A 19670-nucleotide genomic window follows, 5' to 3' on the forward strand; every position below is an offset into this window, starting at 1 on the left:
TCACCGATTCATGGAGCTTTGGGGATCCTAGATCTAGGCCAGTGTTTTTGAGAACAAGGTCCCCCGTACGGGTCCCTGAGTCTCGGGTGACCCCCATGACACGGAGAGAGGGCTAGGCGCCACCCTCACCTATGAACCAGACCCAGTGGGGCTGGGGTTCTCAGCGAAGGCCTGCACCTCAGCGTCTCCTGTGGGTGCTTTTCGAAAATACCTTGGCCTCCTCCCCAGAGATTCTGACTCAGTGGGTCTGGAGTGAGTCCGGGGGTCAGCAGTCGTTGGACTCGTCCTGAGTGATCCAGTGGAGTTGGGCCAGGCAGTGACACGTGTGCCACGCTCTGTGGGCAATTCGGACACACGGCAAGGTTTGAGAATCACTGCCCGCCCCAGGAAGGCTCTCTTTATTCAGTATGTGAAGCAGAGTATCAACTACAAAACCACTATTTACCGTTTTAGATAATGCTCAGGTTATTTATATTAGCCTCGAAGGGTCCTGCGCACGGCCGGGGAGTTGGGCTTCTCTGGTTGGCAAGAACAACAACGAACCCCGATCCTCTCTTCTCGTTTCTCAGTGCATCTCAAAGTGGTTGCATGATCCAGATTATCTGCTTTATTTCTTTTTCTCTCTTTCTTTTTCAAGACTTACAGAGCACGATGAGGCCTCTTACAAGAAGTTAACAGACCTGACCTGGGACACCTGGGTGGCTCGGTGGTTAAGCACCTGCCTTTGGCTCAGGGCGTGATCCTGGAGTCCCGGGATTGAGTCCCACATCAGGCTCCCTGCGTGGAGCCTGCTTCTCCCTCTGCCTGTGTCTCTGCCTCTCTCTGTGTCTCTCATGAATAAATAAATAAGATTTAAAAAATTAAAAAAAAAACACCCTCTCATTAAAAAAAAAAAAAAAAAGACATGACCTGTCTTGGTTCTGTACTTAAAGATTCATGGCAGTGGTTCAACCTTTACCTGGAGGCCTATTTTCAGACATTTCATATCAATTGGCTGGCGGTTATATTTTTGGGATTTATACCGCAGTTTCCAAAAATTACCCCATTTCTATACTGGCTGCAGTCTCTGTCCTCTAACCAAAGAATAACTTTACCTCTGGTTATTTTTTATTCAGGAGGAGGGATCATATTGTGCTGGCAAGCTCTTTCTTGGCTTCTTAGTAGAACGCAAATATGCAGACTGAGGGGTTACCCAGGGTGTGCACTAAAGCCAGGGTCAGCGCTTTCCCAGGTAGCACACCCACCACTTGGAAGGGGCCGTGTGGAGCAAGGAAAGCTGATGATTTTTAGCCTGGAGGTGTGAGTACTTTGCTAGGCTCTGCGAAGGACGCGTGACAAACCAGACTTTGATGTGTCCTCCAAGAGTGCACGGGCATGGTGATTTTTGCTGTGACCCCCCACCCCAATGTGTGTGGGGGGGGTCACACACATTATCTGAACTAACCCTGTCTTTGGAGATCAAGTCATTGGTCAACTACAAGGAAACCTATAGATGCTTGGTTAAATCAGTTGCCATGGAACGCCGTGCTTGTTTGTTATGGAATGGAATGGAATGGAAATGGAAAGGAAATGGAAATGGAAATGGAATGCTCTCCTTATCAGTACTTGAGGCCACTGTAACCAGAGGGATGATCTTCAGAACAGGGTCATTATCCTCATCTCTAGGACTAGGTGAGCCCCCGGCACGGATTCGCCACAGTTTGGTGGCACCGTCAGGTGGCAGGTCCTCACACAACCCTGGGACCTTGACACGACGGCCTTGAAGCCATGCTCCCTTGGGCCCTACCCACACCCCAGACCTTGCTATTTGAGCCTGCTGTTACATCTGCCCAGAGCTTCTCTTGCTCTCCGAGTTTGGCCCCGCTCAGCAATTTACATCCTGCTTATCCCAAGAAACCCCCTTAATATTTCAAATCAGAGTAAAACACGCACACGCACGCGCGCACACACACACACACACACACACACGTTTTTACTTGTGACTTGCACTGTGATTGGTTGGAGCAGGTCCTGCTGCGTTAAGGCAAAATGTTATTGCCCTCAAGCCAAAGGCATAATGAAGTGCACTGATAAACAATATTTCAGTCTTTATAGATTTTGTCTGCTGCACAGGTGGGTCTCTTTTGCCTCCATGGAAGCTGAGTGTGCAAATGAGACTCTATCGGCCGAGGAACTAAAAGCTCTGTATCTCAGAACTTGCAGGCAGAATGGGTTTATTGCCAGTTCTTTCTGAAAGAGAAAGTTGTGCGTTCAGCATCTGAGCCCTTCTCTGAGATGTGACTTTTCCAGGAAGAGTGCAATGCTCTTGGCTCATTTCCATCTCTGTCCTGTACTTTCTTTTTTTTTTTCTGTCCTGTACTTTCAAAATGAATGGAATGAAGCCACCAGATTCAAGTACTGCTCCCCTTTGAACTCAGCGGTAGAGGCTTAGAAATCCTTGTCCCCAGGAAAAATCAAAAGGAGGTACGAGAGATTGAGGGAGAGAGAGGAATCACATTATGGAAGCACCGCGCAGAGCAGTATGTCAAGCTTTTTTTTTTTTTTTTTTTAACCATGAACCACAATAAGATACACGTGGTTCCCAGAACAATTATTGGTTCTCCCACCTGGTGCTCTCTCTGATATTTTCTGATCGGTTCTGTTCTAGTCTATGCTGGTTGCAAGCCATTAATATGACTTAAGAACCCACTAATGAGGTACAATCCACAGTCTGAAAAGCTCGAAATAGGATATGGCTGAGCAAAATCAGTTTCTGGGATAGCCATGCTGAGCAGAGGCGGAGAGCCTCCTCCAGTTCCCCGAGACAGGTACGACACCTCAACTGTGCCATAGCCCTGGCCCCTGCCTTCTACATGTGACACAGGAAGCACCCCCCAACCCCTGCTCTTAACCCCCACCTGGCCCCAGAGTTTCATTTGCCCCGAGATGAGGTTGGAGGAGTTAATAGATGGGTCTGGTCCAGTGGTTCCTAGACTCTGCTGTCCATCAGAGTGGTCGGGGGAGCTTTTAAAACTCCTGGTGCCCAGGTTGTGTCCAACCCCTGTGGATTCCCAGTGCCTGGGGTGGGAGCCGGACATCAGTAGTTCTCAAAGATCCCCAGTGATTTCAACTTGCAACAAAATTTAGGAACATCTGCCCCAGTGCACAGAACTGCACAGCGAGCTGGCCATTTTAGCCTTCTGGGCCTGGGCCGGCACCCTGTAGCGCTTCCCGGGGCTTGTTTAAAATGAGGAATCTTAGGTTCTAAGCCCCAGATAGTCCGATTCCACCATCGCCCAGGAACGTGCAGTTGGAATTCAAAGTACCCTTGGCTCGTGGATGTAGTCTGTGCTACTTTGAGAAACGTTGAGAGGATGCCTTGATTTACCTTTTGGAACTGCATGGAAATTTCAAACCCTGACCAGCTGAGACCACCCCACCCCACACCCCCTCGGCATTAACGCAAGCAGGTCTGGTTCGGCCGAGCACATTCTCTCCTGTGTACAGGTGTGCGCGGGCGAGTCAGGTGTCACACCCAGGACGACATTCCACTTGCTCTGGGCACACGATGGGAGGCTAGGGGGGGAGCTGACTCTGCCTTATAAGAGCTTGGCCAACGGGGAACCCTGGCACAGCCGTGAACACTACTGTGCCCTCGTCACCTCCGTCATGCAGAGTGGCTGCAGCCTTTGCAGAGCCCGAGAGGACCGTGCCTCCAAGACCTCGAGCCACAGAGCACAGGCCAGGAGGCCTTCCTGGGCCACATCCACGGGAGGCTACTTAGTGAAAGGGGATCGCGGGTTACAGGACCTCAGGAGGTGGCAGGGCCTACAGCCCGGGCATCACCTAAAGGGAGAGCTTGGGTCCCAACGGCCACTTGACCACTGTTTTAACGTCAGTTAACCCTAAGCGTTGCTAAAAATCCCAATGGGATCTCTTCAGACTCTCTCATTATAGAAGAAGCTCAAGGAACTTCATGATCAGATTCCAGGGCTATAAGAAAACTGAATACTGCTCTTTCTTCAAATTGTGCTGTTCTCTCTCTCTCTCTTTTTGAGTAGGCTCCACTCTGGAGTCCAACGTGGGGCTTGAACTCACGACCCTGACATCAAGACCTAAGCTGAGATCAAGAGTCAGACATTTAACTGACTGAACCACTCAGGTGCCCCAAATTTTACTGTTTCCTAATCACTCTCATGGGCTACCAGGCACAGAAGGAAATGCTTTTAGGGGGTCCCTGGGTGGCTCAGTGGTTGAGTGTCTGCCTTCGGCCCAGGGCATGGTCCTGGGGTCCTGGGATTGAGTCCTACGTCGGGCTCCCTGCATGGAGCCTGCTTCTCCCTCTGCCTGTGTCTCTGCCTCTCTCTCTCTCTCTCTCTCGAATAAATAAATAAATAAAATATTAAACAAAAAAAGGAAGGAAATGATTTTAGAGAAAGAGAAATGTGATGTAAGGATACAAAGTTCAGCTGTAAATATATTTGTGCCTGACTCCGAAAATGATTCATGTGAGAAAAGATTTGTAGCATTTTTTACTGACTCATAAAATCCCCATCCATTAGGGGACCCTATGTACTTAGGGACCCCATCCATTCCTGCTGATAGCTGTGCTCCTGGGCTCCGCATGGTGCCTGGCATGTGAGCCCCCCTCACAGATCTTTGTTGAATAAGCACACGCGTGACACACTTAGCGACAGCTTTAGTAATGTTTCTTTGAAAGGAATGTAGATAATGTCCCATTACTGATTTTGTGCTTCTCGTGAGTAACTTTGAAGAGAAATCCTTTTTTTTCCCCTGATCACTGTGAAACACCTGATAAAATGTTTTGATTCAGTCTCACTCTGTAAAGCAAACACCCAATTATGGCCATGGCTTGAATTGGTGAAGGTCCGGAATTGTGCACCCAGCTGGATTTAGGACGAGGGACACGGCCCAGGGCCTGCGGTTGGAATGCCTGGAATTTCCCAGGGCAGCTTTGTAGCCAGTAGGCGAAGTGTTAGAGACGCTTCTGCTACAGCTCCTCTGGCGAATAACTGATAAGAGACCAGTTTAGGGAATTTTCAGCACACTAGGCCGCGTTTTGCACCGGATCGTTATTTCTATTTTCATTTGAGCAGAAACAAAACCATTTAATCTCTAATTTGAGAAATTTAGCCTGTAACATCAAAGCATATATACTACCCTGAGAGCATGCATTTGGTCCCTTGAATGATCCAGACGACTGTAACTCATCTGTCCGACTTAGAAGCAAGGCAAGTTCAAGGACCAGCAGGGGAGTGACCCAGCCATCTGGTTCCCACCAGGGGACTGCCAGCCCTGTCAGAAGGAGCTGCTGTTCCTCGCTCTGTCTGCCCTCCCTCAGCGCCCCCAGACTGTCCTGAACCTTTGGGGCACAGACCCTTCCCAAGCGAGGCCTACAGGGGACAGGGACATTCTCATTGCCTTAAAGGCCACGGTTTCTCAATGTGGTCCAGGGACCCCCTGCCTCAAGGTGTCCACCCGGGATCTACTGAGTCACAATCCCTGACCTCTTGCGATCTGCATCCTTACTTAGCAGTATCGATTTTCCACACTAGCTACCGTGCCTTGGGGTTTGAGAAGCCGTCCTTTTGCTTTTTTTTTTTCTTAATTTTTTATTTATGCATGAGAGAGAGAGAGAGGCAGAGACACAGGCAGAGGGAGAAGCAGGCTCCATGCAGGGAGCCCGACACGGGACTCGATCCCGGGTCTCCAAGTTTAGGCCCTGGACTGAAGGCAGGTGCTACACCCCTGAGCCACCCGAGCTGCCCTTGAAGCCGTCCTTTCTCCGAAGGGCGATTGCATGTCGGAGAGTCACCTGACCCGGGGTAGGTCCTCGGGTCCCCAGCAGGACCCGGCCCACGCTCTCCTCCCTGCCGCAGAGCAGGAGCCTGGAGCAGGTGCCTAGGTGTCAGCGGGCCTCGATCCATCCCCACTGTAAGGGCACGGCCCCAGGTGGGGACGGGGGCCTGGGGATGGATGGCCCGGGAGCAGTGGGGGACCCAGTCCTGGGTGCACGGGAGCACCCAGGCCTGGGGTCCGCGGCCGCTCTGCTGTCCTCCCACTTCTCGCAGGGCCCAAACCTTGCCGTCTACACCCCTTCCTGTTGCTCCTTGCCTACTACTACTGACTTTCCCGGTGGGCGCCAAAGCCTTTACCCCTGGGGTGACGGAAAGGGTTTGATCAAGCTCCGCAGGGGAGCCTGGCGCCCTCCACCTTCAGGGCGTAAACCCAGGCACAGGAGCGGGTTGAAAGGCAGAAGGCCCAGGCCTTACAGCCAATGGTCTGGTCCAGCAGGTGTGAGCCAGGGCCCGGGAAGACGCATTTTAAATAAACAACTTGGGGCACCCAGGTGGTTCAGCCGTTGGGCATCTGTCTTGGGCTCAGGTTGTGACCCCGGGGTCCTGGGATCGAGTCCCACATCAGGCTCCCCGCAGGAAACCTGCTTCTCCCTCTGCCTGGGTCTCCGCCGTCTCTCTCTGTGTCTCTCATGAATAAAATTTTAAAATCTTAGGAAAAAAAAAAAAAGCAACTCAAGCTTTTCAAGATGTAAGGGGCCTGGGGTCTGCAGAAACCTTGAGACGCACTGGTTTAAATGCCCAAGGAGTGAACATTTCCAGATTCACTTGCAACGGTCGGGGATGGTGGTGGTGGGGAGAGCAGTAGTCCAATATTCCAAGTGCCTTGGAAAGGGGCTCAGGGTAAACACAAGTAGAAAACAGACATTTGCACAAGTTTGACAAGGATAAGCCTCGGTATTATGAAAAGTATGCCTCAAGGAAATGACATCCCACCGGCCCCGCAGAACTGAGGACAGCTTAGCCCTCTTGGAACTCCGCTCTGAGCAGAGCCCCGAGGCCTCTGCACCCTCCCCACCCTCTCCATCCTCCCCATCCTCCCCATCCCCATCCTCTCCACCCTCCCCATCCTCTCCACCCTCCCATCCTCTCCACCCTCCCATCCTCTCCATCCTCCCCATCCTCTGCATCCTCCGCATCCCCACCTTCCTGGCTTCCTCCCTCTGCGCTTTGAGTGTGAAGGTGATGCTGGAAGGGCAGTTGGGCCTGGCAGCCTGATTCCCGTCGGCATGCCCTCTCCTCTCCCCAGGGATGCGTCAGCACTAGAGAAACACCACCTTTATTCACCCAAATTAACTTGCACTCTCACTCATCAATTTGGAGCAGGTCAAACCCTTCCTGCTGGTTTTTAGGACTTCCTTCGGAGGTGGAAATTTTTACTGCACTTGAAAGTTCAGGACATTAGAAAATTCAGTTATCAAGTGGCATTTCCAACCAGGTCATTCGGAAGTAGTATTCAGCTTTTAAATTTGGAAGTGGCAGGATGATTTTTTTTTTAAGTCTCTACTGGTTTTGCATCATAATAAACCTGTGTGTTTGCCGGGCTATTTGTACCCTTCATCTGAATCCTTGGCCTACTCCTCGGACCATGCTGGCTTCTCACATCTTCTTCTGTACCCCAACACCATCTTCTACTCTCCTCCTTCCTTACTTCCACCCTGACTTTCACAACTTCCTGGTCACAGCAGATCAAGAAGACCTGGGATGTCACATCAAAGGAGCCTTCTAAAGTGACCAAAAAGTGACATCATGCCCATGTGCTGCATGATTTCATTATTACCCGCAAGATTTCATTACTGCCGTGTGCCAAGTACTGCTCTGAACGCTATGCAGGTGTTAATTTATTTAGTCCTCCCTACAAGCCTGTGAGGTGTAGGAGTGTATTATATTTTATTACCGTATTATAAATTATTACCAGTTCATTTTATGGATGAGGAAACTGAAGCATGGAGAGGGTAACCAATTCACATAGGTCATGTGGATTATAAGTGGTGGAGGAAGGATCTGAACTCCTACTCTGCTCTTAGTCACTACCTACATCGTTTACGTAAGAAGGCAAAACCAGATCAAGCCAAAGCCAAGCCAAAACTTCCAAAAGAGGCCCCCTGATACTAATCTTTAAAACAAAATCTGTTTTCAAGGACATATGGGAAAAGGAGACTGTACTCAATGCAAAAGCAGATTTTATATTGCCTGTCTGCTCACGAACACATCCAGCAAACTCTCAGATCTACTAACAACAACCCAGCACAACAACCAGTTTTTATTCAGTGCCTTCCAACGATGATCTCATTTAATTCTTACCCCATTGAAGGCTGGTTTAACAGCTTCTATCCTAAATGTTAACACACCAGAGAGAGCCACCCTTCCAACATGATATATTCTCAGCATACTGTGTCCAGCAGTCCAGGCAAAACAATTGCATCTATTTTTTTTAAGATTTTCCTTTTTTAAGTCATCTCCATACCCAACCTGGGGCTTGAACTCACAACCCGGTGATCAGGAGTTGCATCCTCTACAGGCTGCACCAGCCAGGTGCCCCCAACTCCATCTACTTTGAGGAGTAACAGAAGCAAAAGATCTACACTGCCTAGATGAAAACCCACATTGCTGGTTCCTTCTAGAATCCGCTTATGTTTTGGGAAAAGTGTTGACTTAGGAGTTCCAAACCTGAGTTATAATTCTGGCTCTTCCATTAATTAGCTGTTGATCCAGGGCAGGTCTCAACCTCTCTGAATCTATTTCCCACCTTTCTCATGGGTTGTTTTCTTTTTTCTTTTTTTTTGAGGTCCAAATATAATATTTATGAAAATGGATAAACTATACAGTGCTAGAAAAGGTTGGATAGTATTAAAGATGGTTCTAATAAATATGCTAATTATTATTACAGTATATTTACCTAAAGTGACTCTCCACCACTTAATTTGAAATTGACTGCTTACCACTTCCCCTCCTTCCTCCCCACCCCCCAGGTAAACTTCTCAAGAGCAGTAACTACGTGTTATTCATTTTTGCCTCTTAAGACTGTTTCTGGGGCCCCTGGGTGGCTCAGGGCGTGACCCCGGGGTCCTGGGATCGAGTCCCACATCAGGCTCCCCACAGGGAGCCTGCTTCTCCCTCTGCCTGTGTCTCTGCCTCTCTTTCTATGTCTCTCATAAATGAATAAATAAAATCTTTTTTAAAAAAGATTGTTTTTGGCACATAGTAGGTAATCAATAAACGTTTTTTGAATGAATAAATAAAGGACAATTTCAGAGGAATTTTGAAGGTTCCCATGTAGGTTGAGAGGAGTCTATGGAGGGAAAAGCCATTCACAATACCTGCTTCAACCACATGGTCCATGGTGGGGAACCTTTTGTACACAGCGGTGCTCACAGAGCGGAAGATGAGCAGAGACGTGAGGTTGACGTAGCGCATCAGGGTCCTTCTGAGCAGACGCCCATGCTCGTCCCTCCCATGAACACTGCTGGAGATGAGAAACATCAGCCTGTCGGGCCAGGGCAGATTCACAAACTGGTTCCACCACCGGTTCACTACCAGAGTCACATAAAACCCTGTAAAATAACACAAAGCTGTAAAGCAATTTCTTACAGCAGTTGTTGTTGACACTGATGCTTTTAGCAGAATTTCAGCCTTTTTTTAGGGACTGGGGTGTAAAAATATGTTGTTATCCGTATCTTATGATTTTTGCCCTCCAAATAAATAAATAAATAAATAAGGATTTTGTGCCTGGCAATGCCATAGCACCCAGTAAGTGGGTGTTAGGGGTCAAATAGTGACAGCAGAAATGGACAGTTAGTGAAGAGAAAGCTTGATTGTCCAATAGCAAATTATTACCTCAAACTGGTTTGGTGTTAATTTAGCGAAAGCAGCCCTGAAGGCAAGCCTTGTGGATGATTCTGGTTCTATTGCAAGCAGTGGCTTTTCAGGCATGCCTCTCAGCTTGGAAACACTCCCATGCAGAGTCATCGGTGTCATCCTAATGGAGACAACTGTGTGGCTGCATTCTGCGTGTGACCTATACTTACCAAGCACAAAGGTTACTGGAATTTGTTCAGCATATCTGTCACAGTAAATTGATAATTTTTCAAAGTAACGTTTTTGGGCTCCTGTAAGTAACAATCTGGAGCAAAAATAAAATGCACAGCCCTTTATGATATTATACTTCTGCACCTGCTTTGCAAGTGATATTCAGTGCAAACAATTAAGCACAAATAATTGTAAATTTTTTTTAAGGAGCAATAATGTATATTTCTACCTAAGCTGATGTATCTCAAAAGCTTTTTAATTGCTGAATGTTTCAAGTACCAATGTTTTTAGGACATGAATGTTATTGGCCATTAGACAGTGGGGTTTATTAACTTTTATTCTTAAATACTTAATATTTTAAACTTTTATATGATGAATGCATTGGATTTAGAGCAAAATACCTCATTAAAGAGTCCAACTTTCCAGTATTCATCAGGTAGGTTTAAAAAAAAAGTGTCTTAAGTGAATTACAGTTATTAAGTTAATTACTAAATAATAACCCCAAATTTGGCATTTTGATCTTGCTTTCCCCTGAATTAGCATATTCTTGATTATATGTGTTATACTTCAAGGGATGGTTATAACTATTTTAAAGCCTACCATTGCTTAAAATATAAAATAATAGATGTAACAACTAGAGGTAAGCATTTTTATTGCTATATTTGGTGGGTTTGTATTTGTATAATATAAATATAAACATTTATATTACAGATCTGACCAAAACCCATTGTCTGGCATTGTTAGACATAAATTCATTTAATGAAACTATTATCAATATTGATGTTACAGGGAGAGGATTCGGAGTCAGAAGAAATATCTCAAGGCAGGTTAATGGTAATGGTCAAGATCTAGAGAGAGGAGCAACACAGATGAGTTTGCATTAAAGAAAGAGAACAGCTGTTCCAGGGGAGGAAGAAATCCCTTGGAAATCTGTTATAACCTGTCAAAGGCCTGAGTCAGTAAAACTTTGGTAAAGGGAGCGGAGGGATAAGGGGTAACAGGGCACCGCCAGTCAGGTTGCAGATGAAGAGCTGGTGCTGACAAAGACTTTGGGGTGCAGGGTGGGCTTGCGGTTCCTGCCTCAGCTTTGGAGGAGGCGTCAGGAATTCTGAAGTCAGGAGCTGGTTGCACAGGCCTTGCAAGGTCAGGCCAATGACAAGTCACAGCCAGAGCAGTTTTGGATACTCAACTAGAAATGGTCAAAGAGGATTTAAATGTGGAAAGCACAGACCATAAGGTCAGACAAAGCCAGATCTGGATCCCAGATCTTCCACTTAACAGATGTGGACTTGGGACGTACGTTTAAATATCTCTGAGCCTCAGTTTTCTCTTTTGTAAATGGGGCTAATAATACCTATGTGTTATGAATGTTACAAGGATTATAGAATTTATTATATATAAAACCACTTCACATGTGGCATCACAATTAATCGATAATAAAGTTGTTGCCATTATTAATGATCGGCCAAAGGAAAAAATACTGAGCTAATAGTTACATAGAAAGTTTACAAGCTTAGAAAGTACTAGAATGATGATTTTTTCAAACTCAACTGAAAATAAAAAGAGATATAATCAAAGTAATGAAATCTGGCTTGGTCTTAGGATTTTTGCTAAGTATAATTATTTGCTTATAAGAGAATTTTAAAAGTTAGGATCATTGGTACACATGAGAATGACACTATGTCCATATTTTTCTACAGCTATATTTGGCTTTCTTGAGACATTCAGCCTATAGTTCTTGGTATACCTTCAACCAGGATTAAGTATCTATTTTAACAAGATTTTTATAGTTGGACTTTAAAAAAAATGAAGAATGACTTGCACAACCGATCATTGTTACAAATGTAAGCACTCTTCAGTCTTTAGAAAAAATATATGCGCACAATTTTGTGGGGTATAAATAAGATAGTGGAGCAAAAGTTGAGGCCCCACGAGCATTTCTGGCTACGGTGCAGCTGCTCTAAGTGCTATTCTATCCTAAGCAGCGGTAGCAGCAATAAACTCACATTAGTAAAAATAAACTAATGAGACAATTATTCTGAAACGTCACGTGTCTTCTGCCATTTCATATTCTGAAGGATTAAGTGGCACAGAAATAAATTGTCAAAATGATATTGCATTTACAAGACACATCTGAAAAATTACTAGGGGTTCGTAAATAAAACTTTCCCTTTACAGATATTTTGATATGCAGCAAAATAGCTGTTCCTATTCTACTTTTGATAATTATCAGCTGGCCAGATTACTACCCTCTTCCTCAGAAGGAGTCCTGGTGCTGCAAAGAAGAAGGTAGGTAAGAGCAATGAGAACACAAATTTGTTCATCTGTATGCAGGAAAGAACAAACTGAAGTTCATAGAAAAGGTGGAAATACAGCCTCAAAAACCTTTAGCTTTTTAAAGTTTTAACTTCCCCCAAAGTAGAAATATATGCAATCAGTTTTAATAAAAAAAAAAAAAAACTCATAAAGCTGCTCTTTTGTACTATGTATCAAATTTTATTAAGACTATAATTTTAGGCATGAAAGTATTTCTTGAACATGATTTTGTTCAAATTTTCTGTTAATCTGACAGGCATAGTTTGTGATGTTATAACGAATAAACATCTTGTGAATATAACATGCCCCGAACTCAGAAGATATAAACAAAATAAATTAGGTTTCAGGCCTTTATTCAGTTGAGGTTTTGGCAAGATTGGCAGGCGCCATCCAGGATAAGATCTTGTCATTTCAGGCAAAAGGAAGGAAAATTGCCTGATATACATCGTTCAGGAGCATGTGAATTATGCAGGTAGTTGCTATAAGCTGTCAAATTGCACATTGAAGTGATCAGTGACATAGCTGGGAGAGGCACGGATGGAAGGTTATTTGTCTGTGGCCTTTGTAATTCAAAATCATCCCTGAGCGAGGATTTAAGTATCAATCTTCCTTTTTACGCCTCTAGCAAAGTTCTGGCAGCGTGACCAAGCCTCATCGTGGTCCATTAACGTGGGGCTAGAATGAGAGCCACCGGGATATGATAGTCAGAGTCCACTTCACATCCCAAGCACGGCTAGGTGTGGATTAGAATACCTTGTCCTGGGTTGAAGGTAAGAGAGGATCATGCAAAGGAGGAGGTTACATAATGCAAAAGTGAGCAGCAACCAAAGACTTGGATTTTTGAGACTGTATTCTTACATGATATTTGATGGCCAGATAAGGAGACATGCAAAGGAAGGTACCTGTACACCAAACTTATGGCCGTGTAAAAAACAGCAAAGACAATAAATTCCCTGTACAGTAGTTTGTAGATGCTCCCTCTCCACTTGAGGAGTAACCTATGAAATCCAAAAAAAGTCGCATTTGCTACTTTACTGGAGTACGTGACAGTCATCTTGGGGAGCTTTTTTTTCTAGAAGAGCAAGAAGACAAAACACAAGTAAAAAGCAATGTGTAAGACTGAGCGTAAGTCTATGTGTCAAAGAAACCCAAGCCACTAACCAGTTAGCCACCTCCTCATTCTGCCTTTCTCTGTTTAAGCAATTTAGGATTTGAAGATAAGCACCATCTCCACGCGAAATCTTTTAGTAGAAAAGAGGAGGAAAGTAGCCTCTGGGAAGAGTGATATTAGAACTTGCCTTAATGTCTACATATTATTTTCAGGTTTTGTAGTCATCACTCCGTAACATTTGAATGGATAAGTATGATACAGGAACTGTATGTGTGGCATCACCTGTCATGTATTTTCTTAACGCGTGGGAAGATTGAGGGTATCGATATGCTTTATTAGTGGACATTTTCCAAACACTAACCAAACGTAACTGCTTGGGTCTTTATTTGCTCAAGTATGTAAAGAAGTATTTGTTTCACCCTTAAATTTCCTCAGGGGGGACTTAATGGCTCTCTTCTTAGAAATCAGGAGATATTGTTGGAAAGAATCAAGCCTCTTGTGGGAATTTAATTCCTGGGTCCCCTGGCGGCTTTAGTTGGATGTAGGTATCTCTGTGGTGGAGCTTCACCTGCCCGGTTAGCACTTTGTACACTTTTTGAAAAGTAGGGCCACAGTGGTGCACTTGCCCCCTGAACAGTCGTGTACAAAATACTTAGGGGAGGGGAGGTTCACTTTCTGTTTGGAGCTGACCAAAATGTGGCCATTATTTAGGGCTCTTTCTACTTGGGTCTGGTCCCTAGATGTGAGTCGGATGAGAACTGGACCCCAATGCCTCGCTCCAGGGAGTTCCCTGCAATTCCATTGCTTTTCAACAAGACAGCAAACATTCAGGTTCTGAGATGGCCCTGAACTAACCTTCGCTTGAAAGTCCTGCACCGCTGCTCTCTAACGTGGAGCATAGACAGACAATGAAAGTTCTTTGCAATCTTTTTTGTTTCCAAAGGATCTATAAGGAGTCTTACCGAGCTGCTTAGATGGAAATTATGGAGGTTTTCAGTGGAATTGGGCTAGACAGAGGAACCAGATCCTCTAGCATGTTTCTTACATGGAGTAGCCTGCCACGCACATTTTATCTAAACAAGAAAATTTCCTGTCTTTATTCAGAGGTGGGAAAACAATCCAATTCTAATTCGCCTAGTTTCCCTAGAGAAATAAGACGCTGGCACCATATACTCACAAACTTAAGACTTCAACGTCACGGATTTTAGTAAAGAAGCCGGGGCCTGTTGGCATGAGTAAGTGGCATTACGAGAGAACGGGAAACCAGTTTCATTTTTCCATCTTTACCTTGTCTGTCTGTCTAATGTGAGTGCAGCCAGATTTGGGGAAGAGGGACATTAGAAATGAAGCCCACTTCATAACTTGCTCTCCTGGGCAGCACCGTTTTAGGTAACAGTCCTCAACTCTCTGCAACGGGTCGCCCCGCTATTCAGCCTGAAGAAAAGTTAAGGTCACATAGAGCAGAGGTCAGAGTGAGAATGCATAGGGTACACTCCTTGTGCACTAACCTATTTCTTGGGTTGGGAGGCTCCGGCAGGAAAGAAAATCTTCACATTTCAGGCTCCCCCTGAAGAGGTGCCTTCAGCTCGGGGTTGCGCTCGGCTTCACGCTTGGCTCACGCACGGTCAGATTTGCTTTCCTTCCCTGGCCACCGAGAAGGCCCAGAGCGTGACAAGCACAGGAGTTCAACGTCTTTCCGCTTGTGAAGGCCTGTTTATGCCAATTTGCCCACTGATGACAGTTATAGCTGGGAACAAACAGAAGCAACAGCTGCTGATGTAGCTTTTCTCTACTCTATAATTATAACTCCACCTGCCGCCCCAAGTACCCCTTTGAATGAGAAGTCGGAGGTGACGTGAAGGAGGTTGGGCCCTTGAAGTCTGTTATTTTCATTTTGATTTGACCCTGGGATCCAGGGACAAGGATCCATTTTTCCCCCAAAGTGTTCCTTCTGAAGAGGCTTCACTGGCCAAAAAGGGGCATCAGGACAGTCTGTGTGTGCTCACGATGAAGAGTGAGTTGTTGTGAGGCCATAAACTGGGGTAGGGGAGAATATAAACGAGATTGTCACTCGTTTGAAAGGGAATTGAGAATGTGACCAGCATGCTGTGTGTGTGTGCGTGTGCGTGCGTGCGTGCGTGTGCATATTTTAGAAGAGCATAGAAAATAATTATGTGTGATGGCTTAGCCAGTGGAAAATAACACACGGATTCATCACACATTTGTTATCCTTCCATGGTGAGCTCAGAAATTTTTTTAATAATTCAAAACGACTTCCATAGTTTCTGTCTTCAAAGAGAGAGTTCATTGGCATTCGTTAAGTAATGAAGTAAATCACTTCAGGGCCAATTTAGGGCCTTTGCAACCCTCTCAAGTAGTGTGTGCACCAAGCATTGCAACTGCAGCTTACCTGAAATGACTACAAAAAACATATTTTTGTGAGAAAAGAATTAAATGCTTATTCTAAAATTGAGAAATATACATTCAAAAGGGTTTTGTTGTTGTTGTTGCTGTTTTTTACAGAATTTTAGGTTTTCTATGCATTTGCCTGGTTTCTTTATCAAACTGTAAGTACCCCAAAGCAAAGACAGAGGGTGGGTGTCTGATTTCGTGACCCCATTCCTGTTCATAGTTCCAGAATGAAGCCCTGTGTATAATGGATATTCAATATGCATCTGTTGCTTGGTTATCATCTTACCTGTCACTGTGATGCTTCCCTCAGTACATTTGGGGAGAATTTGTGAAAATTTTAAAAGCACATATATAATGCTGCCCCTTTTACATTTGGTTGCCATGACGAGTGGTTGGAGAGACCCGATGTTGCATTTATAAGGGTTTGCAAGACTGACCAATGTTATAGAGTTTGAGCGAATCTAAGTTCAAGTGCTTGTGAGACAGAGACATGGGAGGTGTTTTGGAAAATTTTGTGTCTCCTACTGGACGCGTGGAGGCCTGATTCCCAGCAGCATGACTGTGTGGCCAGCTCGGTGGGGCCCTGTTGGCTGGTCTCACTTTTAAGCACACTTGATGATGTTCATGTTTCCCATCAGGCTGTTTTGAGGAATGACTAATTCATGGTCGAGATCGCATTCTAAATGCAAGTTAGTCACTAATGATTGGACTCAATGAAAAAACTCTCCTTATTGAGCTCTGAGTGTGGTGCTATTTTTAATATGTCCCAAAGATGCCTTTAAGAAATCAACTCATTAGAAGGGACAAGTCACTGTAGCTTATTTCAAAACATCCAACAAATACCAAATTGTGCAGTTAACTGTTCACATGACTTTTTGAAAAAAGCTTTAAAGTTTCTTGTTTACAATGGATATTTTTCCAGATTCTGAAAGTAACATATGTTTATTAAAAGAACAAAGAAGAAAAAGCAAAACAGCATATGAAGAACAGAGTCCTACTGTATCATGCCACCCTAGAGGAATGATAATCATTTGGCATAAAGTTCATCTTTCTAGACTTTTGTAGAAAATATTTTAATTCCTATAATTAATAGCAAACAATATGACAGACATCTCTCTCTGTGTGTATATATATATGAACAAGCTATATATATATATATATATATATATGTACACACACCAGACATATTTTCTTTTTTTTTTTCAAGATTTTATTTATTTATGAGAGACACACAGGAAGAGGCAGAGACACAGGCAGAGGGAGAAGCAGGCTCCTTGCAGTGAGTATGGTGCAGGACTCGATCCCAGAACCCCGGGGATCAAGACCTGAGCCGAAGGCAGATGCTCAACCACTGAGACACCCCAGGTGCCTCCAGACATATTTTCTTTTCGCAGCAAACATCAGGTTATGTGATCCTGACCACTCTGACTTCCAATGACCCTGATAAACACACTTGTCTTTGACTCCAGTAAAGATCCAGTGATGGGAAAATTCATCGAAAAGAACAACTGGTCATTTCAAAGTGATAAGAATACGAATATTTATCCATAGGTATCAGGATAAATCACCCGTTGTTCCTCAAGAGCAAACAAGAACAAATTGAGGTAGCCACCGCCCCTTCCTCGAGAAGAACCAGCTATTTAAAAAGTCCCACATTCATTTTATTTATTTTATTTTTTTATTTTCTAAAGATTTTATTTATTTATTCATAGAGACACCCAGAGAGAGAGGCAGAGACACAGGCAGAGGGAGAAGCAGGCACCATGCAGAGCCTGACATGGGACTCCACCCAGGGTCTCCAGGATCACACCCTGGGTTGCAGGCGGTGCTAAACCGCTGAGCCACCAGGGCTGCCCCCACATTCATTTTAAACTCTTCTACTTATTTCATTGATAGGAGAAATCTTTGCCAAATTTCTTTTGAGTGCTTGTTTGAACATGGTCATGCGCACGCGCAACTTCGCATTCAAATATTCAAACACCAGAAGTTGTGTTTTGGAGAATTGGATTCTGACTCTAAGACTTTTGGACGTTATTTTTAAATTTATTCTTGATTTTTTTAAAAGCCTTTATTCACTTGAGAGAGAGAGCAGAGGGGAGGGGTAGAGGGAGAGGGAGAGGGAGAGGCAAGCTCCCAGCTGAGCAGGGAGCCCAACCTCAGGCTCTGATCCTGGGACCCTGGAATCATGACCCAAGCCGAAGGCAGACACTTAACCAACTAGGCCACCCAGATGCCCCACTTTTAGACATTCTTAAATGAGGAAGAAGAGATCAGTAACGTTTTTGAACAGGAAAGGGGCTTGAAAAAACCCTGTGTTGCAGAAAGGTGAGTCTGTGAGCGGAGTGCAAGGGATTTGAGCAGACAAGGACTGTAGGAGGGGAACCAGGCTGGAGTTCTTAGGGCTGTTCTGGTATGAACTGGGGTGGTGGGGGAGTGCAATGCAGAGGAAGGATGGTGAGAGAAAGCCCAGAGGAAAACTGCCACCTGGAGGGAGAAAAGGGAGCAGAGGCCGTGGGGAGCTTGGGGAGCGCAAGGAGGAGGGTAGAGAAGTCTGATAGGACGCAGGCTTCGGCCTTTGGGCCCATTTGCTTATGAAGAACTACAGAATAGGATTTCAAATTTGTTCAAGTGACACGGTTCTCTGTAGGGCACCAAGTAACTCTGATATCTGATCTTGCAAATAAGAACAGTTTATCAGGAAAAAAAAAATGGGTGCAAAGTAAAACCACAAGTAGGAGCCCATGTGCCCATAAAAGGTCAAGTTGTTGAATTATGTATGATAAGCTAATCCTCAGTTTTTCTGTTAATAAGTCTGTTACTGATGTTTCCCACACGTACTCATTTTGCTCTGTGCTGGATCTCTCTCAAAAGACAGTACTCAGTGCCAGAGCCCAAGAAAAATTCATAGAGTGAACTTTCAATTGAGAACATTCATTGATGCATTTTTTTTCCCCACAGCAGAGTACCTTGGTTCAGTTGGTCTGAGAACCACGCACAGTGCTATTTTTTTCCCAACAGATAATCTTTCATGGGCTCAGAGGGACTGTAAACTTCTTGAGAACTGCTTTACTCTTTCTTGTTTCTCTTCCCCTATTTACTGGTTGCCATGAAGCGTGCAACTGCAGCCTAGCAAGCAGCTGATTGGGACAAGGCACGTGTCAGTCCAGATGTATGGAGGTTTCGATACACGTAATTGGCCATAGGACTCTGCTAAACATCAAACCAAATTCGGGTTAATTAATTAGTTTCTTTTTGACTTCAGGGGAGAAATAGAGAACTGCCAGGATTAGAAAGACTATTGGATTTTATTACAGACGAAGCTCTAAGCTCCTAAGAGACTGGATATTTGAGGAGTCATCATTACTTTCTTTACACTGAGCAATTGCCAACTCAGCAAAACAGAAATGCTTTAGTTCAGATTCTGAAGGTTATCTTTTTCTAATGGAAGGTGCAGCAACTTTGTTCTATTTTAGGGATGGAAGCTTAGAGTCTAGAGAATTATTACAATGGTGTTTAAAGTGTATCCTGTGCTTTCTAATCAATGGTATTGCTTAAATGGGTGGTACCACTTAGCTCAGGTACATTCTCGAGCGCTAAAGAAAAAAAAACCCCACAACACAGAACATTAAGAAACAGTTTAGTTTTATACGAAAAAGCGTACAAAGCCAAGTATATTGTATATTCCAAATAGCTGAGAAATTCTGTTGCTTCACCACCATAATGGTAGAAGATTGGTCATCTGGAAATTGTAGAAATTACGTGGGCAAAGGGAAGATATAGGTAAAGAGAAAAATCCTATGCATAACTATCTGGACACCTCTGACTGACACCTTTTTTCTAACGTAAAATGCAGGTGGAAATGAACAGATGTCGGTTCTGTTTATCTCCTATAGTGGGTTGCTGTTTAATGGCTGGGGAGGGTATTGGGTTTGGAGTAAAAGAATGAA

At 44.6% G+C, this 19670-nt stretch overlaps 1 protein-coding gene across 2 annotated transcripts in view; it reads right to left on the reverse strand.

The window, feature by feature from the left end:
• The window catches only part of BEST3 (bestrophin 3), a 36830-nt gene extending 21883 nt beyond the window's left edge, over window positions 1-14947 (reverse strand). The window contains exons 1-4 of one of the 2 annotated variants that reach the window (XM_072743118.1): window positions 14820-14947; window positions 13103-13272; window positions 9884-9978; window positions 9176-9409 (exon numbers count right to left, since the gene is read on the reverse strand). In XM_072743118.1, coding sequence (XP_072599219.1) covers window positions 9176-9409; window positions 9884-9978; window positions 13103-13254 — 481 coding nt within the window. In that variant the 5' untranslated portion in view covers window positions 13255-13272; window positions 14820-14947. Of the gene's footprint in view, window positions 1-2173; window positions 2230-9175; window positions 9422-9883; window positions 9979-13102; window positions 13273-14819 lie in introns of those variants that run through there. The other variant, XM_026001675.2, reaches the window with a different exon arrangement.
• Between the last annotated feature and the right edge of the window lie 4723 nt (window positions 14948-19670).

This window comes from Vulpes vulpes, chromosome 16, assembly GCF_048418805.1.
Source record: "Vulpes vulpes isolate BD-2025 chromosome 16, VulVul3, whole genome shotgun sequence".
NCBI classification, from domain to species: Eukaryota; Metazoa; Chordata; class Mammalia; order Carnivora; family Canidae; genus Vulpes; species Vulpes vulpes.